At 48.3% G+C, this 24,788-nt stretch overlaps 1 protein-coding gene and 1 pseudogene across 8 annotated transcripts; one reads left to right on the forward strand and one right to left on the reverse strand.

Annotated features, from left to right (window-relative positions):
* Positions 1-1,621: 1,621 nt before the first annotated feature.
* MARCHF2 (membrane associated ring-CH-type finger 2) lies at positions 1,622-23,979 on the forward strand. Of its 7 annotated transcripts, none has more exons than XM_081093312.1 (6): positions 1,758-1,900; positions 5,914-6,141; positions 17,756-17,951; positions 19,816-20,025; positions 21,986-22,023; positions 23,384-23,979. In XM_081093312.1, exons 2-6 carry the CDS (start codon positions 5,966-5,968, stop codon positions 23,448-23,450), a joined length of 687 nt encoding a protein of 228 aa, XP_080949438.1. In that variant the 5' UTR covers positions 1,758-1,900; positions 5,914-5,965; the 3' UTR covers positions 23,451-23,979. The 7 variants fall into 7 exon arrangements, with proteins under 7 accessions (XP_080949436.1, XP_080949438.1, XP_080949440.1 ...); XM_081093313.1 differs by lacking the exon at positions 1,758-1,900 and adding an exon at positions 2,357-2,596; XM_081093310.1 differs by lacking the exon at positions 21,986-22,023 and having other exon boundaries at positions 1,622-1,900.
* On the reverse strand, positions 10,221-11,407 carry LOC308520589 (calreticulin-like; annotated as a pseudogene). Its single transcript has one exon. The product of its transcript is annotated as a calreticulin-like (transcript).
* Positions 23,980-24,788: the final 809 nt, after the last annotated feature.

Genomic DNA, 24,788 nt, shown 5'->3' on the forward strand with positions numbered 1-24,788 from the left:
GTGGCTTAGTTGGTTGGGTGTTTTTCTGTGAACTGAAAGGTTGCTGATTCGATTTCTAGTCAGGGCATATGCCTGAGTTATGGGCTCAATCACCTATAGGCAGCATGCAGGAAGCAGCCAATCCATTATTTCACTATCACATCAATTTTTCTCTCTCCCTCTCCCCTCCTCTCTCTCTAAAGAACAATAAAAATATTTAAATATATATATATATCATGATATTCCCAATTCAAATTCAAGACTACAAGGGTTTTATTTATTGAGATCAATCTTATATCTGTACCCCTCTGAAAATTCCAGTTTTGACACCAACATAATTACTCCTTTGTATTATCTCATATTACACATGTAACATGCTTAGAACAACAATTTAACACCACCACCACCAATATAGTAGTGGCATGTACAAATTGTTGTGTTTTAAAAGTCACTAGGAGTTCATCTTTGTGTTATTTTGTCACCAACTGGATACGCTGGTTCATTAGTTTTATTTTTGTGTTTAGGGGTATCTCCAAATTTTGTTTTATAATTATATAAAATATTTGCATGGCCCTAGCTGGTTTCGCTCATTGGATAGAGCGTTGGCCTGTGGACAGAAGGGTCCCAGGTTCAGTTCCTGTCAAGGGCACATGCCCGGGCTGCGGGCTCAATCCCCAGTAGGGAGCATTCAGAAGGCAGCCAATCAATGATTCTCTCTCATCGATGTTTCTGTCTCTCCTTCTTCCTCTCTGAAATCAATAAAAATATATTTTAAAAAATAAAAATAAATACATGTTATTTCTTTTTTCATTAAAATATATGTAAGCTAGTATAACAATAGAATTTAACGGAGACAATTGAGCGATCTATATATTAAATAAAGGAGTGGTGGGAGGAGCAAAGGAGTATTGAGGCTTTTTGCATGTGCCTAGGACCCTCCCTTCCCCCCTTTTCTTCTAGTTAACTTTCACTCACACCTTGTCAGTTCAATTGCTGCTTCTTCAGGGACATAAGTTTGGATTGTCCAAATTATTCCATGATATGCCCCCCTCACTTGCTAAAATTTATCACCCTGTAAATTAATAATAACATAATTGGTTGTTTTATGTCTTTCTCACTCTAGATTGAGGTCCATAAGAGCAATATTTCTCTTACTCAACATTGTGTCCCCGGCGCCTAGCACAGTGCCTGCTCATAATAGGCTCTCTTTTTTAAAAATATATTTTTAATTGATTTTAGAGAGAAACATCAGGATCCAAACATGACCCCTTGGTAGAGAGTACAACGGTCAACCGAGTCACACTGACCAGGGCCTAATAGGCTCTCTAATTGTTTCTATTACATCTAGAGAATGAACCTATTGCATGAATGATGTTGGCTTTGGCTCTTCCACGGTCTCCTAACCTCTCTAGGCTTGTTTTTCCTCTGTAAAATGTGACCACATGGTGTCTCCCTCCCCTAGGATTGATGGGAAGCTTAAGGCAGGTGGCGAACACTCAAATTCTGTAACGGTTTTATTAACAAGCACTGGTCGCCCGCAGGTGGCGCTAGCAGCCCCTCTCGTGCTCCTTGTCGGATTAGGGAGGGGCCAAGACTGGTGGTGGGGCTGGGACAGGGGGCGGAGCCAGGCCGTGGCAGGGGCGGAGCCAGCCGCTGCAGCGCAGCGGGGCGCCCTGTGCGACCCGGACGCCCTGTCGCCTTCGGCCCCGCCTCCCTGGGTTGGACGTGCACAGATATTGGCCGGCGCGGTCGAGAGGCGGTCACCATTGGCCCCCGGCTCCGTCTGCTTGGCGGGCGGTGTCGGGACGCAGGTGCCGGCGGAGGAGCGGAGCTAGAGGTGCTGTCGGGACTGGCCGGGCCGGGACCGGGGCCGGGGCGAGAGGAGGGGTCTGCGCGGCCTCCCGGCCCGGCCGCGGATCAGGTGCGCACGGGTGGCCGGGTGGGGCCAGAGGACGCCGGTCCGCGGGCCGACACCAGGTTCGAGGCCGGAGCCTGGAGCCTGGAGCCTGGCCCCTGGCGGAGCGGCCGGGTTCCGACCCTCGGTCTCAACCTTTCCCAGGACAAGGGGATTGCAGTTCCCGTCTCGAGGGCAGCGGGAGGTCTCTGAGCCTCGGTTTCCCTATCTGTGAAACTGATCATCCCAGCGTCAATCCAATAGGGCTGATTCTGGCGGTGGCCTCTGAGAGTTTCAGGCACACAGTAGGCGGTCAGTAAGTGACCAGTGTCCTTCTTCAACCTTCTTCTCAAAGGGGTTCTGCCTGAAAAATAGTAAATAACGGTGAACCAGGCACCCTGTAGAAAGGACATGCTAGCAGAGTGCCTGGTGGTTAGTGGGCGCTCGAAACAGAATTTATATGATTGGCTCATTTTCTCTTCTAGGGACCATAATAGATGCAAGTATTTCCTCTTCTGTTATTCAGAAGAGGAAATCGAAGCTCAGAGCGGTCAAGGTTTGCCCAGTGCTACACAGCAAATAAGACCAGGACTGGGCTTTGAACCTGACCGCCAGTGCAGGGCCTGGGAATTACTGAAGGGCACATAGGAGCAGGAGCCTCTCTATGGTGAATGAAGAGGAATGAATGCATTTCACAGGCTCTACATTTATTTTTTTTTAAAGGTGAGCATTTATCGAGCACTTACTGTGTGCCACCCTGTGCCTTGTCTCATCAAACCCTCTCAACAACCCTGTATGTAAACTGATGATGGCAATTATAATAAGAGGTAATATTTATTGACTCTTTTTAACTTTAAAACATGTATTGATTTGAGAGAGACATTGATTTCTTCCACTTATTTATGCATTCAGGGATCCAACCCGCAATCTTTGCGTAATGGTATGACACTCTAACTAACTGGGCTGTCCAGCCCAGGGCCTATTTATTGACTTCTTAATATTTATGGAATTTTGAGCTGGGTATCATTTTGACTGCTATTTTTCAGATGAGTAAACCAAGGCCAGAGACCAAAGCAGCTGGCCTGAGCTCACACTGTGCGGAGTTAGGGCCCCCTGACTTCTTTTCCTTTAGTTTCCTTCTTTCAGTAAAGGAGACTGGAGCAGATGTGGAAAGGTTGTGGTGCCATAGTGCCACTGAGACAGGCCTAGCCAAGGGCTAGCTTCACTGGAGGAACTGAGCCTCGGCAGACACAGTCCACCAACTCCAACTTATTTGACAGAGAAGGATGAGGCCCAGAAAAGCAAAGTGACTTGTCCCAGGACACACATCATCAATGACAGAGTCAGGACTTGAAAAAACCCAGGTCTTTTTGAGTCTCAGACCCACTCACTATACTAACTTTTTTTTTTAAATTAATCCTCACCCGAGGATATTTTTCCCATTGATTTTTAGAGAGAGTGGAAGAGAAGGGAAGAGACAGAGAGAGAGAAATATCCATTGATTGGTTGCCTCCCACACGTGCCCCAACAGAGGCAGGTGGTCGAGCCTGCAACAGCGTGCCCTTGACCAGAATAGAACCTGTGACCCTTCAGTCCATGGGCTGATGCTCTAACCATTGAGAACCAGCTAGGGCTGCTGGACTAACTTAATTCTGGCACTGTGCCTTCTTAGCTTTGTGACCTTGAGCAAGTATCTGCCCCTCTCTGAGCCTTAGTCACAAATGGGGGTAATTATTGGACTTACTTTGTGGGTCTATTGTGAAGATTCGGTGAAATCTATCTCTAGAGCACTGAACCAAGTTTGCCATAGACACTGGCTTCCTTTCCCATCCCAGCAGCCCTACAGCCGAGTCTAGCCTGTAGCCATTCTATCCTTGTGTCCAGCCTTGAGTTTGGTTTCTTCTGAGCCCAGACCTCTGTGGTTTGCAAAGACCTCTAGCCTCTAAACATCTGATTTCCTCCGTGGGCACTGGCAAATCAAGAGACCTTGTTCTTTTTTCCTTTCTTTTTCTGAAATGTTTTTATTGATTTTAGAGAGAGGGAGAACCTTTCCCTCTTTATGTGCCCTGACCCGGGACTGAACCCACATCCCAAGTATATGCCTTGACCGGGATTCGAACCAGCAACCTTTCGGTGCACAGGATGACACTCAACCAACTGAGCCATGGTGGCAGGGCGGGACCTTGTTCTTAATAACACAGGTCTGCTCTTACACAGAGTAGGGACAGAGAAATTAATGTAGCCACTCGATGCCAGACACAGGGTCAGGTGCTGGGGACAGCAGAGAGCAAGTCCAGTTCAGTCCTTCCTTTATAGAGCTCCGTAAAGCGTGGAAGACAGAAGTGGTTACACAAGTAGATGAAGAAATAAGAGCATCTCAGAGTGGAGCACATTCTGTGAGGGCAATAATGTGGACATCAATGGCACTTTAGCCAGGATGGTCAGGGAAGGCCTTTCTGGGGAGGTGACCTTTGAAGGGGACACTTAACTTTTTAGCGTTCAGTGAGCTTAGCACAGTACTAGTATGTATTAAGTCCTTAATAAAGAGTAACTACTGTTATTTGCAGGCCTTACATTAGCAGATATACCAGTGAGTTTTCCCCCCTGATAGTAAAAGCAATAGTAGAACTAATATATTGGAGCTGTGATTATTCTTGTAATACCCAATTCCTTGCAGGAATGTTAAGGTCGATCCTTGGAGGGGCAGGAACATTCTCTTGGATAGACCATTGACTTTCTTGCTGACCTCTGGGCCAGAAGTTCTGGTTGTAGGCACATGGAAGGGACAGCAGTATACACAACATGGCAGGCCGCTCGCTACCCTTCAGGTATTATCTCAGTCAGGCACCCTTCCTCCCTTGCTCCTTCTGCCTCTGGCTCATACTGGTTGGCCTTGCTGTGGAGGCTCAGAAGGGCATGTTGGGCTAAGATAATGCTGGTCGAGCTGCTCAGAGGGCAGTGATCCACTGGCAGACTATTCTGGTGCAAAAAGTTAGTCAATAACTTATGCTGCTTTCCTCTGACTCTGTCTCTTTGGGTTTCAGATTTTAATGGCAGGGATTGGTTAAAGCTGACTGTGGGGTACATCCGTGAGTATTTCTTAGGTCTCTGGCTCAAAGCTCCTGAGATAAAGGGTGAGACACCTGGGGGACAGATCCTTAGCGTCAGGGCGCCTGTACTGACCTCCACAGGCATCAAGAGGGGCGTCTAGTACTTTCACGAAATTCTCAGAGGGAAACACATACATCTTCTGGCTGGTCTGGAAGGGATAAGGGGGCTGCCAAGGGTTCCTTCTGGCAGGTTAGACCCTGGACTTGGGGGCCAAATCCTGCTAAAGTCACCTACCCAGACCTGAGTTCAGATTGCTGTCTGAAGTCCCAGCTATCTCCCATGGCTTCACCTCCAGAACAGAGGCATGGCTTAGAGCAGCTGCTCTGGTGGGGACAGAGGCTGCCAAGGTCCTCCCCAGTGTCCGCCACTTCCTTGTTGGCCTGAAGTGCCAAGGAGTTCTGAGCTGTACAAGAGACCATGAACCAGATGGGTCAAGGTGATTTACCATCCTTGTCTGTGGGGCCAAATTACTAGCGCTGTTCTGCCCCACTCAGAGGTAGGTTTACCTGTTCTGAACCCAGTCCTAGGAATTCAGTCCACAGAGAACCATTCTCCACATGATTGGTGGGCATGGTTCTGGCATGGAGAGCCCCAAGTGAAGGGCATGCCGCACAGTAGGTGCTCAGTAATTGTTAGATGCTGTTAAGGTGAATTTTTGGGTAGCCTGGAAGCTCTGAAGGCTGAACCAGGCTGGCTTTTTTTAGGAGAGTTAGAGGTCATATAACCAAGTCCTTGGTATGTGCTAGGCCTGGGCTGAGTTGCATGTGTGATCTTTTTGAATCTTCACAACCCCTACAAAGCTCTATCTTACAGATTGGGCGACTGAGGCTGAGAGAGCTGGATTCAAACCCTGATCAGTGTCCTACTCACTAACTTACACAATAAAAACCTTACATCTTCCCTTCACCTCCCTGCTGGCTTTTCCCCAGGCTCCTGGGACAATGGGCCTCAGGCCCTGAGGACGCAGTGCTTCTTGTGGCCATGACGACGGGTGATTGCTGCCACCTCCCTGGCTCCCTATGTGACTGCTCCGGCAGCCCTGCGTTCTCCAAAGTCGTGGAAGCCACAGGCCTCGGGCCACCCCAGTATGTGGCACAGGTGACTTCAAGGGATGGCTGCCTCATCTCAACTGTCATCCGGGTCTTGGACACTCCGAGGTGAGTGGTGACCGAGCAGGTGTATTTATCGCCACTCACTTCACTCCTGGGCTCAGTGATTTCCTCCCAGACTGTGGTCAGAAGCCGACCCTCTGGATGGGTCAGAGAAAGGATCCCGAGCTGGGAAGGTCTGATTCTTCAGGAAAGGCCAGAAGTCCAGTTTATTATGGGAAATCGGAAGATGAAATGTGGCAAGTAGCTCATATTTTGGAGAGGCGGTGTGAGGAAAAGGTTAGAAGTGCAGAGGGTCACTCTCAGCCCCTGGGCTGAAATGCTGAGGGGAGCCGTCCCTCCCTGTGAGACCCGGGGCAAGTTGCTTTACCCCCATATCTCTAAATTGGAGACACAATTGGGTTGTGCTGAGAGTACGTTGCTGTGATCCACACAGAGTGCACACAGGTAGGTTTACCACCTCGCCCACATTTGATAAATGTGTTTAAATCTTGGTGCTGGCCTTCCAGACCCATCTGTGAGCTAAATCTGCCTCATTCGCCAATTTGTCATCAGTTCCAAGGAAAGAAATAAAAAAAAAGAAAACCCATACAAATTTAAATCTACCTGAATTTATTCAAATTTAAAATAGCCACCAGTTTTTCAAGTTTAATGTATTGTTTATTTGATATGATTTAATGCGTAAGTTCCCTCCCCCCAATTCTCTTATTGTGTTAAAATATACATAACATAGCCTAGCCCATGTAGCTCAGGGGTTCAGTGTCAACCTATGAACCAGAAGGTCACAGTTTGATTCCCAGTCAGGCACATGTCCTGGTTTCAGGCTCAATTCCCAGGGGTGTGTGTGCAGGAGGCAGCTTATCAGTGATTCTCTCTCATCATTGGTGTTTCTACCTCTTTCTCCCTCTCCCTTCTTCTCTGAAATCATTATATATATATCTCATAACGTTTACCATCATAACCATTTTAAGTGCATAGTTCAGTAGTACTAAGTACATTCACATTGTTGTGCAATCGCCGTCATCCATTCCTACTCTTTGTTGTGCAATTGCCATCATCTATTTACTCTTTTCATCATGTAAATCTGAGTCTCTATCCCCATTAAACAACAATTCTCCCTTTCCCTCCCTCAGTCCCTGGCATCCACCATCTACTTTCTGTCTCTATGGATCTGACTCCTCTACCACCTCATGTAAGTGGAGTCTCACAGTATTTGTCCTTTCTGTCTGGCTTAATGTCCCCAAGGTTCATCCATGTTGTAGTAGGTATCAGAACTAATGATAAGCTTTTCATTCAAACATAAAAAGAAGCAGATGGAAGCTTTGCTGGGCTTTGGAGAGGGCTCCCTGCCACTCACTAAGTTTGCCTGGTGTCACTTCCTCCAGGAAGCCTTGCCTGAGCCCAGATGAGATGAGCACTTTTCCTTCTGACCTTCTCCAAGGCAGTTTTTGTTCCCATGATTTTATTTATTTATTTTACTTTTTTGTGTTGTCTTTTTAAATTGAAAATTTATTTATATATTTATTTATTTATTTTGAGAGTACATTTATTAAAGCTGAGGACAGAGAAACAAGGAAGGGCTTAGGATAAAAGAAGCAACAGGAGGGGGCCTAGCTGGGGCTGCTTTGGCTCACTAGAAATGTTATAGAAAAGAAATTAGCTTAGGAGGACCTCTTTGGATCACTGGAAAGTCAAAGGGGGCCTTGGGGACAGGTTCAGGGGGTTAGCCTGGGAGGAGATGCCACTATTCATTGCTCCCCTGGTTGCAAGTCTCATGGGGACCCTTTAGGAGATGTGTACCTGAGAGAGAAGAAAGGCATAGGTGTGCTCCCTGGAGGGAGAGCAAGCTATTGTGTTTTTAACATTTTATTTTTAATTATAGTTGACATAGAGTATTATATTAGTTTCAAGTGTATAACATCGTGATTCAATATTTATGTGCTTTACACCAAGTGATCATCACAACAAGTCTAGTAGCATAGTTATTACAATATTATTGACTGTATTCCCTGTGCTGTACACTACATCCCCGTGACTTATTTTATAACTGGGAGTTTGTACTTCATAATCCCCTTACCCTTTTCTACCCATTCCCTCACTCCAGTCCCCTCTGGCAACCATTAGTTCAGCGGTTCTCAACCTGTGTGTTGCAACCCCTTTGGGGTCGAACGACCCTTTCACAGAAAACACATATGTAATTACATATTGTTTTTGTGATTAATCACTATGCATTAATTATGTTCAATTTGTAACAATGAAAATACATCCTGCATATCAGATATTAACATTACGATTCATAACAGTAGCAAAATTACAGTTATGAAGTAGCAACGAAAATAATTTTATGGTTGGGGGTCACCACAACATGAGGAACTGTATTAAAGGGTCACGGCATTAGGAAGTTTGAGAACCACTGCATTAGTTTGTTCTCTGTATTATGAGAGTATTTTTGTGTTGTTTTATTTGTTCATTCATTTTGTTCTTTAGACTCCACATACATGTATGAGTAAAATCATATGGTATTTGTCTTTGTCTGTCTGACTTACTTCACTTAGCATAATACCCTCTACATTGTTGCAAATGGTAAGATTTCATTTTTTATGGTTGAGTAATATTCCATTATATAAATGCAGCACATCTTCTTTATCCATCTGTCTGTTAATGGACACCTAGACTGCTTCCGTGTCTTGGCTATATATACTAATAAAAGGGTAATATGCTAATTAGGGTGAACATCCATCCGGACAAAGCTTGCACCCCCGCTGGCCTGATTGCCCTTCACTGCTCCCCCACTGGCCTGATGGCCCCTAACTGCTCCACTGCCTGCCTGATGGCCCCTAACCTCCTCTGCCTCAGCCCACCACTGGGCTGGAATCACCTGGGACCCTTTAGTCTGCAGGCTGATGCTCTATCCAAAGTCAAACTAGCTAGGGCTCCCCTCTGCTTCTTTTTAAAAATTTACATATATTTTTATTGATTTCAGAGAGTAAGGGAGAGGGAGAGAGAGATAGAAACAGCCTATATAATAAAAGGCTAATATGCAAATCAACCAAACTGCAGAATGACTGGTTGCTATGACATGCACTGACCACCAGGGGGCAGAGCTGCCCCTGGTGGTCAGTGCACTCAGCAGGGCTTGCCAGTGGGCTCATGGCTGGTGAGCACAGCGGAGGTGGCGGGAGCCTCTCCCGCCTGCCTCCAAGGCAGTGCTAAGGAGCAGCGAGCCCAGCTTCAGAAGCCAGGCTCACAGCTGGCGAGCACAGCGGTGGTGGCAGCAGCCTTTCCCACCTCCACAGCAGGCAGACATCCCCCGAGGGGTCCTGGACTGCAAGAGGGCGCAAGCCAGGCTGAGGGACCTCCCTCCCAGTGCACGAATGTTGTGCACCGGGCCTCTTAATGATAAGAGAGAATCATTGATCAGCTGCCTCCTGCACGCCCCACACTGGGGATCGAGCCCACAACCCAGGCATGTGCCCTTGGCCAGCATCAAACCTGGGACCCGTCAGTCCGCGGGCTGACGCTCTATCCACTGAGCCAAACCGGATAGGGCCTCCCTCTGTTTCTTTTTTCTTTTTTTAAGACACAAAACTTAATTTAATAGAAATTTTGTTTGTAGTTCTTACATTCTCAGTGTGAGCTGAGCTGGAACCACTGCCCCACCAAGCGGCCCAGTGATGGAGGCAGGGAAGAAAGGGAGCTGGTGGGGGTATCAGAGCTCAGGCCCTAGGAGCCCCAATCTTGTCAGTGCTCGGGGGCTGAGGGATCCTTCCTCTTCTCCTGCCCCCCTCTGGCTCCATGAAGGAGAACAGATGAAATCTTGATCCTGGGGCTACTCCACACCCCACATGCCCCAAGGTTGGAAGGGGAACTAAGGGATCTAAGGGGGAGAAGGGGACAGAAGAAGGCAAAGATGTCAAAAAAGATGGGGGGCAAAGAAGAATCAGAGACAAAACACCAATAAAAAAAAGAGGGGGGGGGCGGGAACAATACCAAAATCTACCCCAAATTGGAACCCGCCTGGAAAAAAGGAAAGTTCTCCAGTCTCATAGAGACATTATTTGCTGCGGCCAGCTCTGTGATGGGGGCGCTCAGGCCTCAGTCCAGCCCTGGAAGCGATGTTGTGGCCCCTACAGCTCATCCTTGGCTTGGCCAGCAGCAGCACTTCCTCCTCCTTCTCCTTCTCATCTTCATCTTTGTCTGCCTCCTCCTCCTCCTTCAGTCTCTGCTCCTCATCCTGCTTGTCCTTCATTTGCTTTTCTGCTGCCTTTGTGACTCCCCACGTCTCGTTGCCAAACTCTTCGGCATACGCTTCATCATTGGTGATGAGGAAGTTGTCAAAGATGGTACCAGACTTGACCTGCCAGAGGTCTAGGCCCAGAATGGCAAAGTTTTCATAAGCATAAATACTGCTATCAGGAAATGAATACTTGGGGTTGTCGATCTCTGGATGAATCCAAGTGCCCTTGTAATCCAGGTTGTCAATCTTCTGGGCTTCCACTTGCCCTTGTATTCTGGGTTCTGAATCACTGGTGGTTCCCACTCCCCATCCATCTCTTCATCCCAGTCCTTAGGCCTCTTAGCATCAGGGTTAGGGATGTGCTCAGGCTCGTCCCAGTCCTCCCGTTTGGAGTCAGTGGGGTCATCAGTCATTGCCCACTCATCCCCATCTTCAGGCTTTGAAGCATTAGGATCCTTTATCTTCTTGGGTGGCAGGAAGTCCCAGTCATCCTCCAGAGAGCCAGACCCCATCTGGCTGTTGAGAATTTTTACTGGTAGGTGTTATCGGGCCCTACAATCAGTGTATACAGGTGTGTGAGTTCATCATCCTTGCAACGGATGTCCTTGTTGATGAGCATGTTCTTGCCCTTGTAGTTGAAGATAACACAAACCTTCTTGGTCCCAGGGCCACAGATGCCAGGGCCAAACATGATTTTGTAATCAGAGTCTCCGTGCATGTCAGTCTGGTCCAAACTATCTGGAAATAGCTTCACACAGCCGCCCCGCAGTCGATGTTCTGCTCATGTTTCACAGTAAACTGCACCACCAACTGGTCCTTGTTGCTGAAAGGCTCAAATCTGGCAGACAAGACGTAAAAGCTGGCATCTTGGCTCGTCTGCAGCCCTTTATCCTTGTCCAGGTCACCATAGAACTTGATGGCACTGAAGATGAATTTGCCAAAATGGGACATGTGTTTGGATTCGATCAGGTGGTTGGTCCACCTGTCTCTGTCCGAAAACTGCTCCTTGAAGTAGACGACAGGTTCAGCAGCGACCAGGTCGAGAAGGCTGAGCAGCAGTGGCATGGGTAGCAGCATGGCGGGCCGAGGGGCGGCAACGTGCAGCGGGCCCTTTAAGTCACCTCTCCAAAAGCAGCTCTGCAGCAGGAACCTCCCCTCTGTTTCTTTTTCTTTTTCTTTTTTTTTTTAAAATATATTTTATTGATTTTTTACAGAGAGGGAGGGAGAGAGATAGAGAGTTAGAAACATCAATGAGAGAGAAACATCGATCAGCTGCCTCCTGCACACCTCCTACTGGGGATATGCCCGCAGCCCAGGTACATGCCCTTGACCGGAATCAAACCCAGGACCTTTCAGTCCGCAGGCCGACGCTCTATCCACTGAGCCAAACTGGTTAGGGCTCCCCTCTGTTTCTTTTTTTTTTAAATTAAATCTTTATTGTTCAGATTATTACAGTTGTTCCTCTTTTTTCCCCCCATAGCTCCCCTCCACCCAGTTCCCACCCCACCCTCTGCCCTTACCCCCCTCACTATCCTCATCCATAGGTGTACGATTTTTGTCCAGTCTCTTCCCGCATCCCCCACACCCCTTTCCCCACCAAGAATAGTTAGTCCACTCCCTTTCTATGCCTCTGATTCTATTTTTTTTAAAATATATTTTATTGATTTTTTACAGAGAGGAAGGGAGAGAGATAGAGAGTTAGAAACATCGATGAGAGAGAAACATCGATCAGCCACCTCCTGCACATCTCTACTGGGGATGTGCCCGCAACCCAGGTACATGCCCTTGACCGGAATCGAACCTAGGACCTTTCAGTCCACAGGCCGATGCTCTATCCACTGAGCCAAACCGGTTTCGGCCCTCTGATTCTATTATATTCACCAGTTTATTCTGTTCATCAGATTATTTATTCACTTGATTTTTAGATTCACTTGTTGATAGATGTGTATTTGTTGTTCATAATTTGTATCTTTACCTTTTTCTTCTTCCTCCTCTTCTTAAAGGATACCTTTCAGCATTTCATGTAATACTGGTTTGGTGGTGATGAACTCCTTTAACTTTTTCTTATCTGTGAAGCTCTTTATCTGACCTTCAATTCTGAATGATAGCTTTGCTGGGTAAAGTAATCTTGGTTGTAGGTTCTTGCTATTCATCACTTTAAATATTTCTTGCCACTCCCTTCTGGCCTGTAAAGTTTCTGTTGAGAAATCAGCTGACAGTTGTATGGGTACTCCCTTGTAGGTAACTGACTATTTTTCTGTTGCTACTTTTAAGATTCTCTCTTTGTCTGTTGCTCTTGACATTTTAATTATGATGTGTCTTGGTGTGGTCCTCTTTGGATTCCTTTTGTTTGGGGTTCTCTGCGCTTCCTGGACTTTTAAGTCTATTTCTTTCACCAGGTAGGGGAAGTTTTCTGTCATTATTTCTTCAAATAGGTTTTCAATATCTTGCTCTCTCTCTTCTTCTGGCACCCCTATAATTCGGATGTTGGTACGCTTGAAGTTGTCCCAGAGGCTCCTTACACTATCTTCATATTTTTGGATTCTTTTTGCTTTTTTGCTTTTCCGGTTGGGTGTTTTTTGCTTCTTCGTATTTCAAATCTTTGACTTGATTCTTGCGATCCTCTAGTCTGCTCTTGGAACTCTGTATAATATTCTTTATTTCAGTCAGTGTATGCTTAATTTCTAGTTGGTCCTTTTTCATATCCTCGAGGGTCTCACTAGACTTATTGAGGGTCTTACTAAATTTATCGGCGGTTTCTAGAAAATTCTTGAAAAACCTTAAAAGTGTGGTTTTGAACTCTATATCCAGTAGTTTGCTTTCCTCCATTTCTGTCATTTGTGACCTGTTTCTTTGTCTCTGCATTTTGGCTGCTTCCCTGTGTTGATGGAGTGACTTTGTGTGCTAGGTGTCCTCTAGGGCCCAGTGGGTCAGCCTCCCCAATTACCAGAGGTGGACACTCTTGGTGCACCCCTTTGTGGGCTGTGTTCACAGTCTTGTTGTAGTTAAGCCTTGATTGTTGTTGTAGGTATCACTGGGAGGATTGATCCCCAGGCCAATTGGCTGTGAGAATCAGCTGTGTCTGCAGTGGGAGAACTTCTGTGCTGGAGACATCCTTCTGGGGCAAGACTTGCTTCAGTGGGGCTTTGGTGCTCACGGAGTCTGCCTCCTGAGTATGTCCCTTATGGATCTGAGTAGTTGTAATCTGGATGGTCCCACTGTAACCACTGGGTACACTGGCTCTTAGATTTCTAAGGAGGTGCTAATTTAGCCTCTGCCTGAGGCTACCCAGAAGGAGCCCAGCTGTGAAGCAATGCAAGCTGCTCTGGGGCCTTGGGCCTTCTTTTGGATGTTCTGGGTTTCTCTGATCCAGCTGCAGTAGTCAGGTAATTTTCAGATTGCAAAGGGCCAGGTCATTCATATGCAAAAGCCTCTGCGCACAGCTTGGGTGGGGCGGAGTCTCAGGGGATCAACAGGGCGGAGCAAACAGCTATGGCTGCTCCTCAGTCCTACCCTAAGAGGCCCCGCTTCTCAGTGTCCCTCGGTGGTAATCGCTGCAAGCACCTATGAGAGAAAGTCGCCCTCGAGTTCTGACTGATGCCAGACAGTCCAGTTTCTCCCCGTATGAGTCTGGATCCCCAGAGACTCGCCCGGGACTGGAGTTCAGAGCAGTCGGGAGCTTGAGACTCCCTCCCGATTGAAAAAGACAACTGTGTCCTCAGCTGCCAGCCCTTTTCACGTGCCTCTCCGTACCTCTGCACTTTACTTCCGCACCTCCTCTGAGTCTCAGTATGCTTTTCTCTTTCCTTCTAGTTATAGAATTTCCACTCAGCCAGCCTTCCGTGGTTCTGGATGATGTCCGTTTTGTCTTTTCGTTGTATTTTTGAAGTGGTTGTGCGAGGCAGCAATTTCTGGTGTTTACCTATGCCGCCATCTTGGTTTCTCCTCTCCCCGCTGTTTCTTGATGCAACTCAATCCTGTCCAGGCTGAAGGCGAGGGCAAATTGGCCCTTCCTAAAGGGAAGGCTGCTGTTTTTCCAAAGAGCTGTTATCATCCTGAGATGTGACTTTCCCTCCAGCCTCCTGGCCAGTCTCCCAGGAATAAATGAGGATCCTTCCACCACTGCCAGCAGGTTCTGGGGATTGGAATAGGCCGTGCAACCAGGTCACCATTCGCCCTCCCTCTCCTTTCCCCTGTAATTCCTCCTCCTAGCCACTCTCTGTCATCTGAGAGCAGTGGGGTGGGGCGCAGTGGGGTGGGGCTCAAAGATATAATATCCAATGCCTTCATAATAATCAAGCCTTTCATTTTGCTTCAAGGGAGACCCTGATTCCTGGGGGCCCATGGCAGAAACTAAGTGAGGCGGAAAGTTCTGGACCCTTAAACCTGCAGAGGACAAAGTTGAAGGCCCAGGTGGTGTCTCCAGGGCCCAGCACAATCCACAAAGGCTCAGGCTTAGGGCAAGCATTTGGGGCCCCTCTAGCCCCTGAGCCTTCAGTGCTCTGCCCACCAGGCTGTAAGTGGGCCCGGGCCCTTCTAGAAACTTCCCAGAGCATTTATGTTTCCCCTGGCTTTCTACTACTGTCTCTTCGTTTTCTTCCTCCTCTTGCTCTTGGGACATTCTCTGGGCAGCCCACTGGGCATCTGTGCATATATTACCAACTTCCCCACTCCATTTCCTTTCTATTTGTATTATGTGCATTATTTTCCTGAGTGAAGTCTATTTCTCTTGCCCCACCATCTGTGGCAGGCAATATATGTGGCATAGTGGCCAAGGGTACACAGGCCCTGGAGCAAGATTTCCTGGATTCAAACCCCAGCTTTGCAGATAACTAGCTGTGAGAGTTTGCATAATTGAGTTTATCCCTTGAAGTTCCAGTTTCCCCATCTCTAAAATGCGGGCACCTTCTTCCGAGGCTTCCTGTGGGAACAGACAAATTAATCCAAGATGTTGAACTTCAACAGTGCTCAGTACATAAGTACTCAATCATAAATCTGTTTTTGTTTTGTTTTTCTCTCTGAACTTGCTCCTCCAAAGTAGAGTTTCCCAGGACAGCCCTAAACTGATGGGGCTCTTCCTCAAGGTTCTCATCCCAGGCTGGGTTCCAGAACTGGGGTTCTTTCCTGTGAACTGTGTGTGTGTGTGTGTGTGTGTGTGTGTGTGTGAATCAGAGTGTGGAGTGAGAGTGTAGACAGGAGTACCCTTTTGACCTGTGTGAGGAAGCAACACCCTGCACAGGACTGGTGACAGAAAGCAGACATGAGGGGTCAGCACAGCTCTTTGGGTTCAGAGCAGTCAGGCCCTGCCCCCCAGCAGGAGCTGCTGAGTAAAGAATGGAAAACAGTTTCCAAGGGAAAACTGTTGTTTTCTGGAAAACTGCTCTCTTGCCCTGGCTGGGTAGCTCAGTTGGTTAGCACGTTGTTCCAATATGCCAAGGTTTGTAGGTTCAATCCTCAGTCAGGGCACATACAAGAATCAACCAATGGTCCTCGCTGGTTTGACTCAGTGGATAGAGCATCGGCCTGTGGACTGAAGGGGTCTTGGGTTCAATTCTGGTCAAGGGCACATGCCTGGGTTGTGGGCTCGATCCCCAGTAGAGGGCGTGCAGGAGTAACGGATCAATGATTCTTGTCATTGATGTTTGTATCTCTCCCTCTCCCTTCCTTTCTGAAATCAATAAAAATGTATATTAAAAAAGCTCTACTTAAAAAAAAAAAAGATTCAACCATTGAATGCGTAAATGAGTGGAACAGCAGGTCAGTGTTCCTCTCTCCCCTTCCTTCTTCTCTCTAAAAATCAACAAATAAACCCTGGCCAGTGTGTCTCAGTTGTTAGAGCATTGACCTGAGAACTGAAGAGTTGTGGGTTTGATTCCTAGTCAAGGGTCCATACCTGGATTGCAGGTTTGATCCCTGGCCCGGGTGTGCACATGTGGGAGGCAACCAATCAATGTCTCTCTCTCTCTCTTTCTCTTTCCGTTCTGCTTTCTCCGAAAATCAATGGAAAAAATATCTTCCGATGAGAATTAACTAAAAAAAATTTTTTTAATCAATAAATAAAAATTTAAAAAAACACACAAAAATACAACTGCTCTCTTGTTCCGCCTCCTTTGTATGTTCCACAGTCCTTTCTGGGTAGAAATGTCTGGAAAACAATACTCATGTGCTAGACAGCCTCGGGGCCCACCAAAGCCACGCCCCCAGTCTCCTAAGCTGCCCAGGAAGCACCAGCATCCCCAGAGGCCAGGCTACGACTGAGACTTCCCCTATGATGCTTTCTATGTCTGTTTTCGGAGCCTCACAGGGTAGAGGGGCAAAGGAGCTCTTCTCCCTGGACACACAGGGTTTTCAGGTAGCATGGACTTCAGGTATGCCTAGATCCAGTGCCTCTGATTGATTTCCTAAAAAGTCTGTCCTTCCCTGTCTTTTGGCTCTGCTTTCTTCCGTTTTTCTGTTTGGCATCATTCAAAGATGCCAGGTGGAGACCAGGCTGCCACCAGAAGATCTAGACTTATATCAGTCATGCTGCCTGTAGTTCTGGAGTTTGGGTGGGGGGACGACGATGAAAGAATTTCAAAAGTTAATTCCCTGTGGCTTTGATTGTGTCACACATGGTCTAAATTGGTCCTGTGCCCGGTGACGTGTGGTATTTTGATTGGTCAGGACTGAGGTCATCAGAGGTATCATCAGCTCTGTCCTAGTCCTGAAAGACCAAGAATTGAATGAAGCCTGGCTGGTGTGACTGAATGATTGAGCATCAACCTATGAATCAGGAGGTCACAGTTTGATTCCCAGTCAGGGCACGTAACTGGGTTGTGGGTTTGCTCCCCGATCCAGGTCAGGTCGCATGCAGGAGGCAATCAATCAATGTGTCTCTCTCACATCGATGTTTCTGTCTTTCTCTCTCTCTCCCTTCCATTCTCTCTGAAAATCAATAGAAAAATATGTTCAGATGAAGATTAACAACAACAACAAAAGAGCGGGGTGGGGGAGTTGCCCAGGACAATCAGGGTGGTATTGCACAATGAGAATGTTATTGCAGGAAAAGGAGTGGACTCTGTGTAGACAGGTGTAAGAGATACTCACCCAGTGTGGTGAAGGCCTGGGAGGGGTGGCGAGTGCAGGGTGGAAGGGGTCAATGGGGAAAAAAGGGGGATATCTGTAATACTTTCAAAAATAAAGATAAATTTTTAAAAAGAGTGATGCTCACCCTGAGCCTAAAATAGTGCTGCAGAAACCCTGGGGAGAGAGCACATCACTCCAACTATGGAATTTGGGAAGGCTTCCCAAAGGAGAGGACATTTGGAGCTGGGTGTTGAAGGATAAATAGGAGTTTGCCAAGTAGCTTGCAATCCAATGGGTAGTGAAGCAGGCATATAGGCAGAAAGCCTGATCATTGCTCATATGTCCCATCTCTGTGTCCAGCGATGGTCCCTTCTGCCGGATCTGCCATGAGGGAGCGAATGGGGAGAGCTTGCTGTCTCCATGTGGCTGCGCTGGCACACTGGGCGCTGTGCACAAGAGCTGTCTGGAGAGGTGGCTTTCCTCATCCAACACCAGCTACTGTGAGCTGTGCCACACAGAGTTTGCAGTGGAGAAGCGGCCTCGGCCCCTCACAGAGGTATGCTTAGGAGCATGAAGTTGGAGTGGGCAAGGGAGGAAGGCAGGCATGGGTCCAGAAGAGGGAACTGCCTGGGGGATCCTGGTGGGCTGAGGAAGCAGCTTTTTTTTTTAATATATTTTATTGATTTTTTACAGAGAGGAAGGGAGAGAGATAGAGAGTTAGAAACATCGATGAGAGAGAAACATCGATCAGCTGCCTCCTGCACATCTCCCACTGGGGATATGCCCGCAACCCAGGTACATGCCCTTGACCGGAATCAAACCTGGGACCTTTCAGTCCACAGGCCGACGCTCTATCCACTGAGCCAAACCGGTTTCGGCGAGGAAGCAGCTTCTTTATAGGATGAACGCCCTTCCTTCCTCCACTCTAGGGTAGAGTCCACTGAAGGGGGGAGGGAACTAGGCCTAAGGTTCTAGATCTGACGAACCCTGTGCCCCTCCCCAAATTGGTCACTTTAAGTGACAGCTGAACCTGAGATTTGGGGAATGAAAAGGAGCCAGCAATGCCAAGAACCCAGGGGAGGGCAGTCCTGGCAGAGGGCACAGCAAGTGCAAAGGCCTCCCAAACAGGAAGAGCGAAGTATGTTTGACAAAGCCCAAGTGGCTAGAGTGGAACAAGTTAAAGCAGGAGGGGAGCCCAGCCAGAATGGCTCAGTGGTTGAGCATTGACCTATGAACCAAGAGGTCACTGTTTGATAATTGGTCAAGGAACATGCCCAGGTTGCGGGCTCAATCCCCAGTGAGGGGCATGCAGGAGGCAGCCAATCAGTGATTCTCTCTCATCATTGGTGTTTCTCTCCCTCTCTCTTCCTCTCTGAAATCAATACAAATAAAAATAAAATAAAGCAGGAGGAGAGTAACCCAGAAGGAGGTGGTAGCAGCCACACTGGGTTTTGTGGTCCTTGCTGGGAGGTTAAAATTGAGCCTGAGTGGGATGTGTCTGGGCTGAGATAGGGCATTCCCAGGCATGGCTGTCTCCCTGCTCCCTAAAGCTCTGCGGACCACCGGGATGCTCTTTGTGCTCCTCCCTGCCTAGCTTGGCAGAGGGCTGCTGAGAGCTACAGGGTGATGACAGTGGGCTGAGGTATGGGCTCTGGAAAGGTTTCTGGCAGGTGGGAACTGGGCTCTTAGGAGAACAGTGGGAGGAGAGCTTGCCCTGCCTGTAGCCCCCTTCCCCCTCATGCTCCAGCCACATGGGCCTCCTTCCCACCGTACTTTGTCCAGGTCACACACTCCCAACTCAGGGCCTTTGCATTTGCTGTTCCTGCCGCCTGGAGTGCTGTCTCCCCATTCTTCACATGGCTCCTTCTGCTCATCTGGTCCTCAATGTCACCTCCTCAGCAAGGCCTTCCCCTCTTTGAGCACACACTCTGTTTTGTACCTCACCCCATTAGCATTGGAGGGCAGGGACCCTTTCTGTCCTGTTCATCAGAATTTCATGAGTGAAGCCCATTTTTCTTGCCCACTCATCTGTGACAGGCAGTGTAGTACAGCGTTCAAGGGCACACAGGCCGTTGATCAAGATTTCCTGGCTTCCAGTCCTGGCTTTGTGAGCAATTAGCTGTGCAAGTTTGCACAAATGAGTCAGCCCCTCTGTGCCTCTTAGTTTCCCCATCTGTCTAATGGGGCAGATGCCCAGCAGTGCCTGGGTTATTTTAGGCTCATTAAGTATTTGTAAGAAGGAAAGGAGGGAGGGAGGTGCCAGGCAGGAGGCTGGTCCTGCAGGGCCCAGTGGTCACAAGTGGTGTTGGCAGAGGGAGGCACAGGGTCTGGAGGTCTTGCACCCCATCCCTAGGTTGGAATAGCTGAAGGGTGGTGTGTAGCTTCTCTCAGCAGCTCCCTCCTTTCCTTACCCCTGGCAGTGGCTGAAGGACCCGGGGCCTCGGACAGAGAAGCGGACGCTGTGCTGTGACATGGTGTGTTTCCTATTCATCACTCCTCTAGCCGCTGTCTCGGGCTGGCTGTGCCTGCGCGGGGCCCAGGATCACCTCCGGCTCCACAGCCGGCTCGAGGCTGTGGGGCTCATTGCCCTCACCATTGCCCTCTTCACCATCTACGTCCTTTGGACGCTGGTGAGTGGCTATCAGCCAGAGCGCAGTTGTCTAAGGGTCTCTGGCTTAGAGCAGCCAGACCAGGGTTTGGTCAGTGGCTTGGGGTAGGGGGATCCTGCCTGTCTCTCCATGTAGCCCTGGGTGAAACTTCAGATTCGAAACCCAACCAAGGTTTAGTTCCCTGAGCTGGGTGTGAGCCTTCTGTTCCAAGGAGACCAGGGCATCTGATCACCATTGCTGAGTGTAGGCCCTGCCATCCACGAGCCCACCAAGACTGGACTGGGCTGGCAGGAAAGGGGGAGAGGGAGGGAGGGAGGGAAGGGGAGAGAGAGAGAGAGAGAGAGAGAGAGAGAGAGAGAGAGAGAGAGAGAGAAGAGAGAGAGAAGAAAGAAAGAAAGAAAGAAAGAAAGAAGAAAGAAAGAAAGAAAGAAAGAAAGAAAGAAAGAAAGAAAGAAAGAGAAAGAAAGACCAAAAGACAGAAAGAGCAGGAGAATGAGAGACCCAGAGAGGGGTAAATCAAGAGACTGAGGAAAAAAAACTACTGAAAGAGAGAGATGGGGACTGGGGTGGAGGAGTTGTTCAGGCCTCTGGCAGGCATTAGAACCCTTGCTCAGAGAGAAAAGGGCCTCCAAAGTCTTACCCAGGGGTGGGCAAACTTTTTGACTCGAGGGCCACAATGGGTTCTTAAACTGGACTCAGAAGGAGGAGCTGCAGCCGTGTTTCCCGACGTTGCCATGTTAACACTGCTGCTGGTGAAGGAGCGGAGGGGAGAGCAAGAGAACCCTCTGCTCTTTCGGCTCCGCGGGCCAGATAGAACAGCCTAACGGGCCGGATCCGGCCCGCGGGCCGTAGTTTGCCCACGGCTGGTCTTACCCCTCAGATATAACCACTGTTGTCTGCCTGTGGGGTATTCCCTCCTTAAAAATTATTTTTCATTGCATTCACCATTATATTTTTAAAAAATGTAAATAGGATGACACAGGTACTGATTTGCAGTCTGCTTGTTTTAACTTTGCTAATGTCCTTTTAAAAAAAAAAAAGGGCAGCCATCCAGCAGTCATTCATTGTATGGGTGTATAATATTGACTTAACTAATCCCCTTTGATAGGGTCTGGGATGTATTCTGATGTTGATTTTTCTTCCTTTTTTTTCCTGCTGTTATGAGCAGTGCTTTGGGTACAATCCATGTAAATGTTTCATGGAACTTGCTTGGTCAAAGAGTATGAACCATTGACATTTACTTAAAAACTAGAGGCCCAGTGCACAACAATTTGTGTAGTCGGGGGGGGGGGTCCCTCAGCCCAGCCTGTGCCCTCTCGCAGTCTGGGACCCCTCGGGGGATGTCCACCTGCTGGCTTAGGCCGGCTCCCCAGGAGATCGGGCGTAAGCTGGTAGTCAGACATCCCTCTGGCAGCCTGGGACCCCTCGGGGATGTCCACTTGCCAGCGGGGAGCAGGCCGAAGCTGCAGTTGGACATCCTTAGCACTGCTGAGGAGGCGGGAGAGGCTCCCGCCACCACCGCTGTGCTGGCAGCCATCAGCCTGGCTTGTGGCTGAGCAGAGCTCCCCCTGTGGGAGCACACTGACCACGAGGGGGCAGCTCCTGCATTGAGCGTCTGCCCCTTGGTGGTCAGTGTGTGTCACAGTGACCAGTCATCTGCTGTTAGGGTCAATCTGCATATTACCCTTTTATTATATAGGATAGAGGCCTAGAGCACAGGTGGGGGCCGGCTGGTTTGCCCTGAAGGGTGTCCCAGATCAGGGCCACACCCCTTCAGGGTGGGGGTCCCCGCTGGGGTGCCTGGTCAGCCTGGGTAAGGGGCTGATGGCTGTTTGCAGGCTGGCCAAGCCCCCCAGTGGGCATCCTCACCCCATGGAGTGTGGCCAGCCTGGGTGAGGGGCTGAGGGCTGTTTTCAGGCTGGCCATGCCCCCCGGTGACCCAAGCTCCCAGCCTCTCCTTTTTTTTTCTTTTTTTTTTCAGCGCCTCCTTGAGCGGAGGCCAGGGCAGGCTGGAAGCAGGTATCTGGGATTTATTTATCTTCTATAATTGAAACTTTGTAGCCTTGAATGGAGCCCAGGGCAAGCTTGGCTTCCTCCATTGCCGGGGGCAACCCAAGCCTCCTGCTCACTCCAGCTCCATGGCCACCGCCATCTTAGTTGGGTTAATTTGCATACTCACTCCTGATTGGCTGGTGGGCGTGACTTGTGGCTGTAGCGGAGTGGCAGAGTGATGGTTAATTTGCATGTTTCTCTTTTATTAGTGTAGATAATTTTTATAGACTTTATTTATTAGAACATTTTAAGATTCTAATAAATAAAGCAAAATTGATCAGAAAGTATAGAGAGTTCTCATATATTCTCCTCCATACACACAGCTTCCCCGCACTATCCACATGGCACCAGAGGGTACATTTCTTACAATTAATGAATCTCCATTGATACATCATTATCACCCCAAGTCCATAGATTACATTAGGGTTCATCTTGGGTTGTACATTCTATAGCAGCGGTTCTCAACCTGTGGGTCGTGACCCCTTTGGCAGTTGAATGACCCTTTCACAGGGGTCGCCTAAGACCATCCTGCATATCAGATATTTACATTAAAATTCATAATAGTAGCAACATTACAGTTATGAAGTAGCAACGAAAATAATTTTATGGTTGGCTCACAACATGAGGAACTGTATTTAAAGGGCCAGAAGGTTGAGAACCACTGTTCTATAGGTTTGGATAAATATATCATGACATGTATCCACCATTACAGTATCATACAGAGCAGTTTTACTGCCCTAAAAATCCTCTGTGCCCCAGCTATTCATCCCTCCTCTCCTATCCTCAACTCCTGACAATTCCATAGTTTTGCCTTTTCCAGAATGTCAGAGAGTTGAAATTATGCAGTTTATAGCCTTTTTATACTGGCTTCTTTCACTTAGTAACTAACATACATTTAAGGTTCCTCCATGTCCTTTCATGGCATAGCTCATTTCTTTTTAGTGCCTTATATTTCATCATCTGATGTCCCACAGTTTATTTATCTATTCACTTACTGAAGGACATCTTGATGGTTTCCAAGTTTTGGCAATTATATGACCCAGTGGCATTAAATCCCCTCCAAGAGGCCATACCACTTCTCTTCCACCCTCTGAGAGACCCCTCTCATTTGCAGGGTCTTGAACACTGGTGGAGACTTTCTCCACAATAGTGAATGGGTTTGTGTGCACAGTCTGTATGAAAAACACCTCGCAGCTGTCTCTTCTTCTGGAAGTTTGAGTCCGGCCCTGGTGCAGGCCAAGCCAGTGTCTCAGGAGTCCAGTTTTCTTCCCTTGGGGGTGGAGGCCTGCTGGCTGGCCTTCCCACCCGTCTCTGCACTGCCCCGTAGGTCTCCTTCCGCTATCATTACCAGCTATACACTGAATGGAGAAGGACCAACCAGAAAGTACACCTGAAGATCCGGGACGCGGAGGGCCCCGAGGCCGCCCAGCACTCCCTGCTGGCAGCAGGATTCCTGAAGAAGGTGGCAGAGGAGACACCTGTGTGAAGGTTGAGCTGTCAGGCCAGAGGCAGCTGACGATGCCCTGGCTTTTGGAAGAAGGGAAACTGCCTGATCCTTCCTGCACGGCCAGAATGCTTCTTAGGCCAAGAGATGCCGAGTGGAGCTGATTCTGTGATCCTGTGTGAAGATATTTGCAGATTGTTTTGCACACTGTTGTATAAGTGGAGGACAGATGGAAGTGGTCTTGAGCTTCACACGGAGCAGGCACCCTGATCTCATTCTGAGGTCCACTCAGCTCCTTGTGGGCCAGCAGCCATGGCCATAGGCTCGTTGAGGGTGTCCATGGGGCTGGAGGTTCCGCAAGCTTCTTATGCTTCTCTGCACTTGGCAGGCTCGCTCTCCTTGCACCTTGACTTTATAAAGTTGCACTGAGTTTCAAAAACCCACCCTGAATGAATAAAAGGAGCCCTTGCTGGATAAAATGGACTTGTCAATTATATTTACAACTAAGGCCTCAAAGTGAGGGACGTGGGACCAAGGGGAGTCAGGGACCACACAGAGGTTTAAAAAAATGCGCTAGTCTGGTTTGAAGGATCTGTTGTGAAACACAGCAGAAGCAGCTAAATCTGAGTTTTTAAACGAAGAGCAGGTAGTATGGTTATATAGTAAATGATTTAAAATAAACATACATAAGAACAGTTTCCACTTATTTTGCATCCACTTATTTGTGGGCCAGATATAATGTACGCACTTATTAAGGGTTACCCAGGATGAGGCTCAGTTCAGAACCTTCACAGGCTTCCTCCAATTTTCACTAGCATTCTCAGCAGGAAGAATGACTGTTACCTCCACTTTACAGATGAGAAGACTAGGGCCCAGAGCAAGGAAACTTCTAAGATCCCACAGTCCTAGGATGCAGAGTTGGGATTGCCCATGGGTCTGCGTGGCCCCAGTGCTGAGCTTCGTGCTTTCCCTTCCAGGAGGACTCAGGAAAGACGCAGAAGGTGGCATACTAATAATGGTACCCACTTTTTTTTTATCCTCATCTGAGGACATGCTTTAGAGAGAGGAAGGGGAGAGAGAGAGAGAGAGAGAGAGAGAGAGAAAAGAGAGGAGAGAGGAGAGAGAAAGAAACATTGTAATGTGTCCCGACCGGGGATCAAACCCACAACCCAGGCATGTGCACTGACCAGAAATCAAACTGGCAAGCTTTCAGTGTACAGGTTGCTGTACACTGAGCCACTCTGACTGGGCAATAGCACCCACTTACTTCATGAGCACTTTCTGAGCC

Source organism: Myotis nattereri, assembly GCF_964212035.1.
Source record: "Myotis nattereri genome assembly, chromosome: 5".
Taxonomy (NCBI): Eukaryota; Metazoa; Chordata; class Mammalia; order Chiroptera; family Vespertilionidae; genus Myotis; species Myotis nattereri.

What these genes read in the sequence shown, in the direction of transcription:
- MARCHF2 (XM_081093310.1), top strand. Translation starts at nt 5,966, where the DNA reads ATGACGACGGGTGATTGCTGCCACCTCCCTGGCTCCCTATGTGACTGC. An exon ending in GGCCTCGGCCCCTCACAGAG is followed by an intron (nt 17,952 to 19,815) that starts GTATGCTTAGGA and finishes TACCCCTGGCAG; the next exon opens with TGGCTGAAGGACCCGGGGCC. An exon ending in TCTACGTCCTTTGGACGCTG is followed by an intron (nt 20,026 to 23,383) that starts GTGAGTGGCTAT and finishes ACTGCCCCGTAG; the next exon opens with GTCTCCTTCCGCTATCATTA.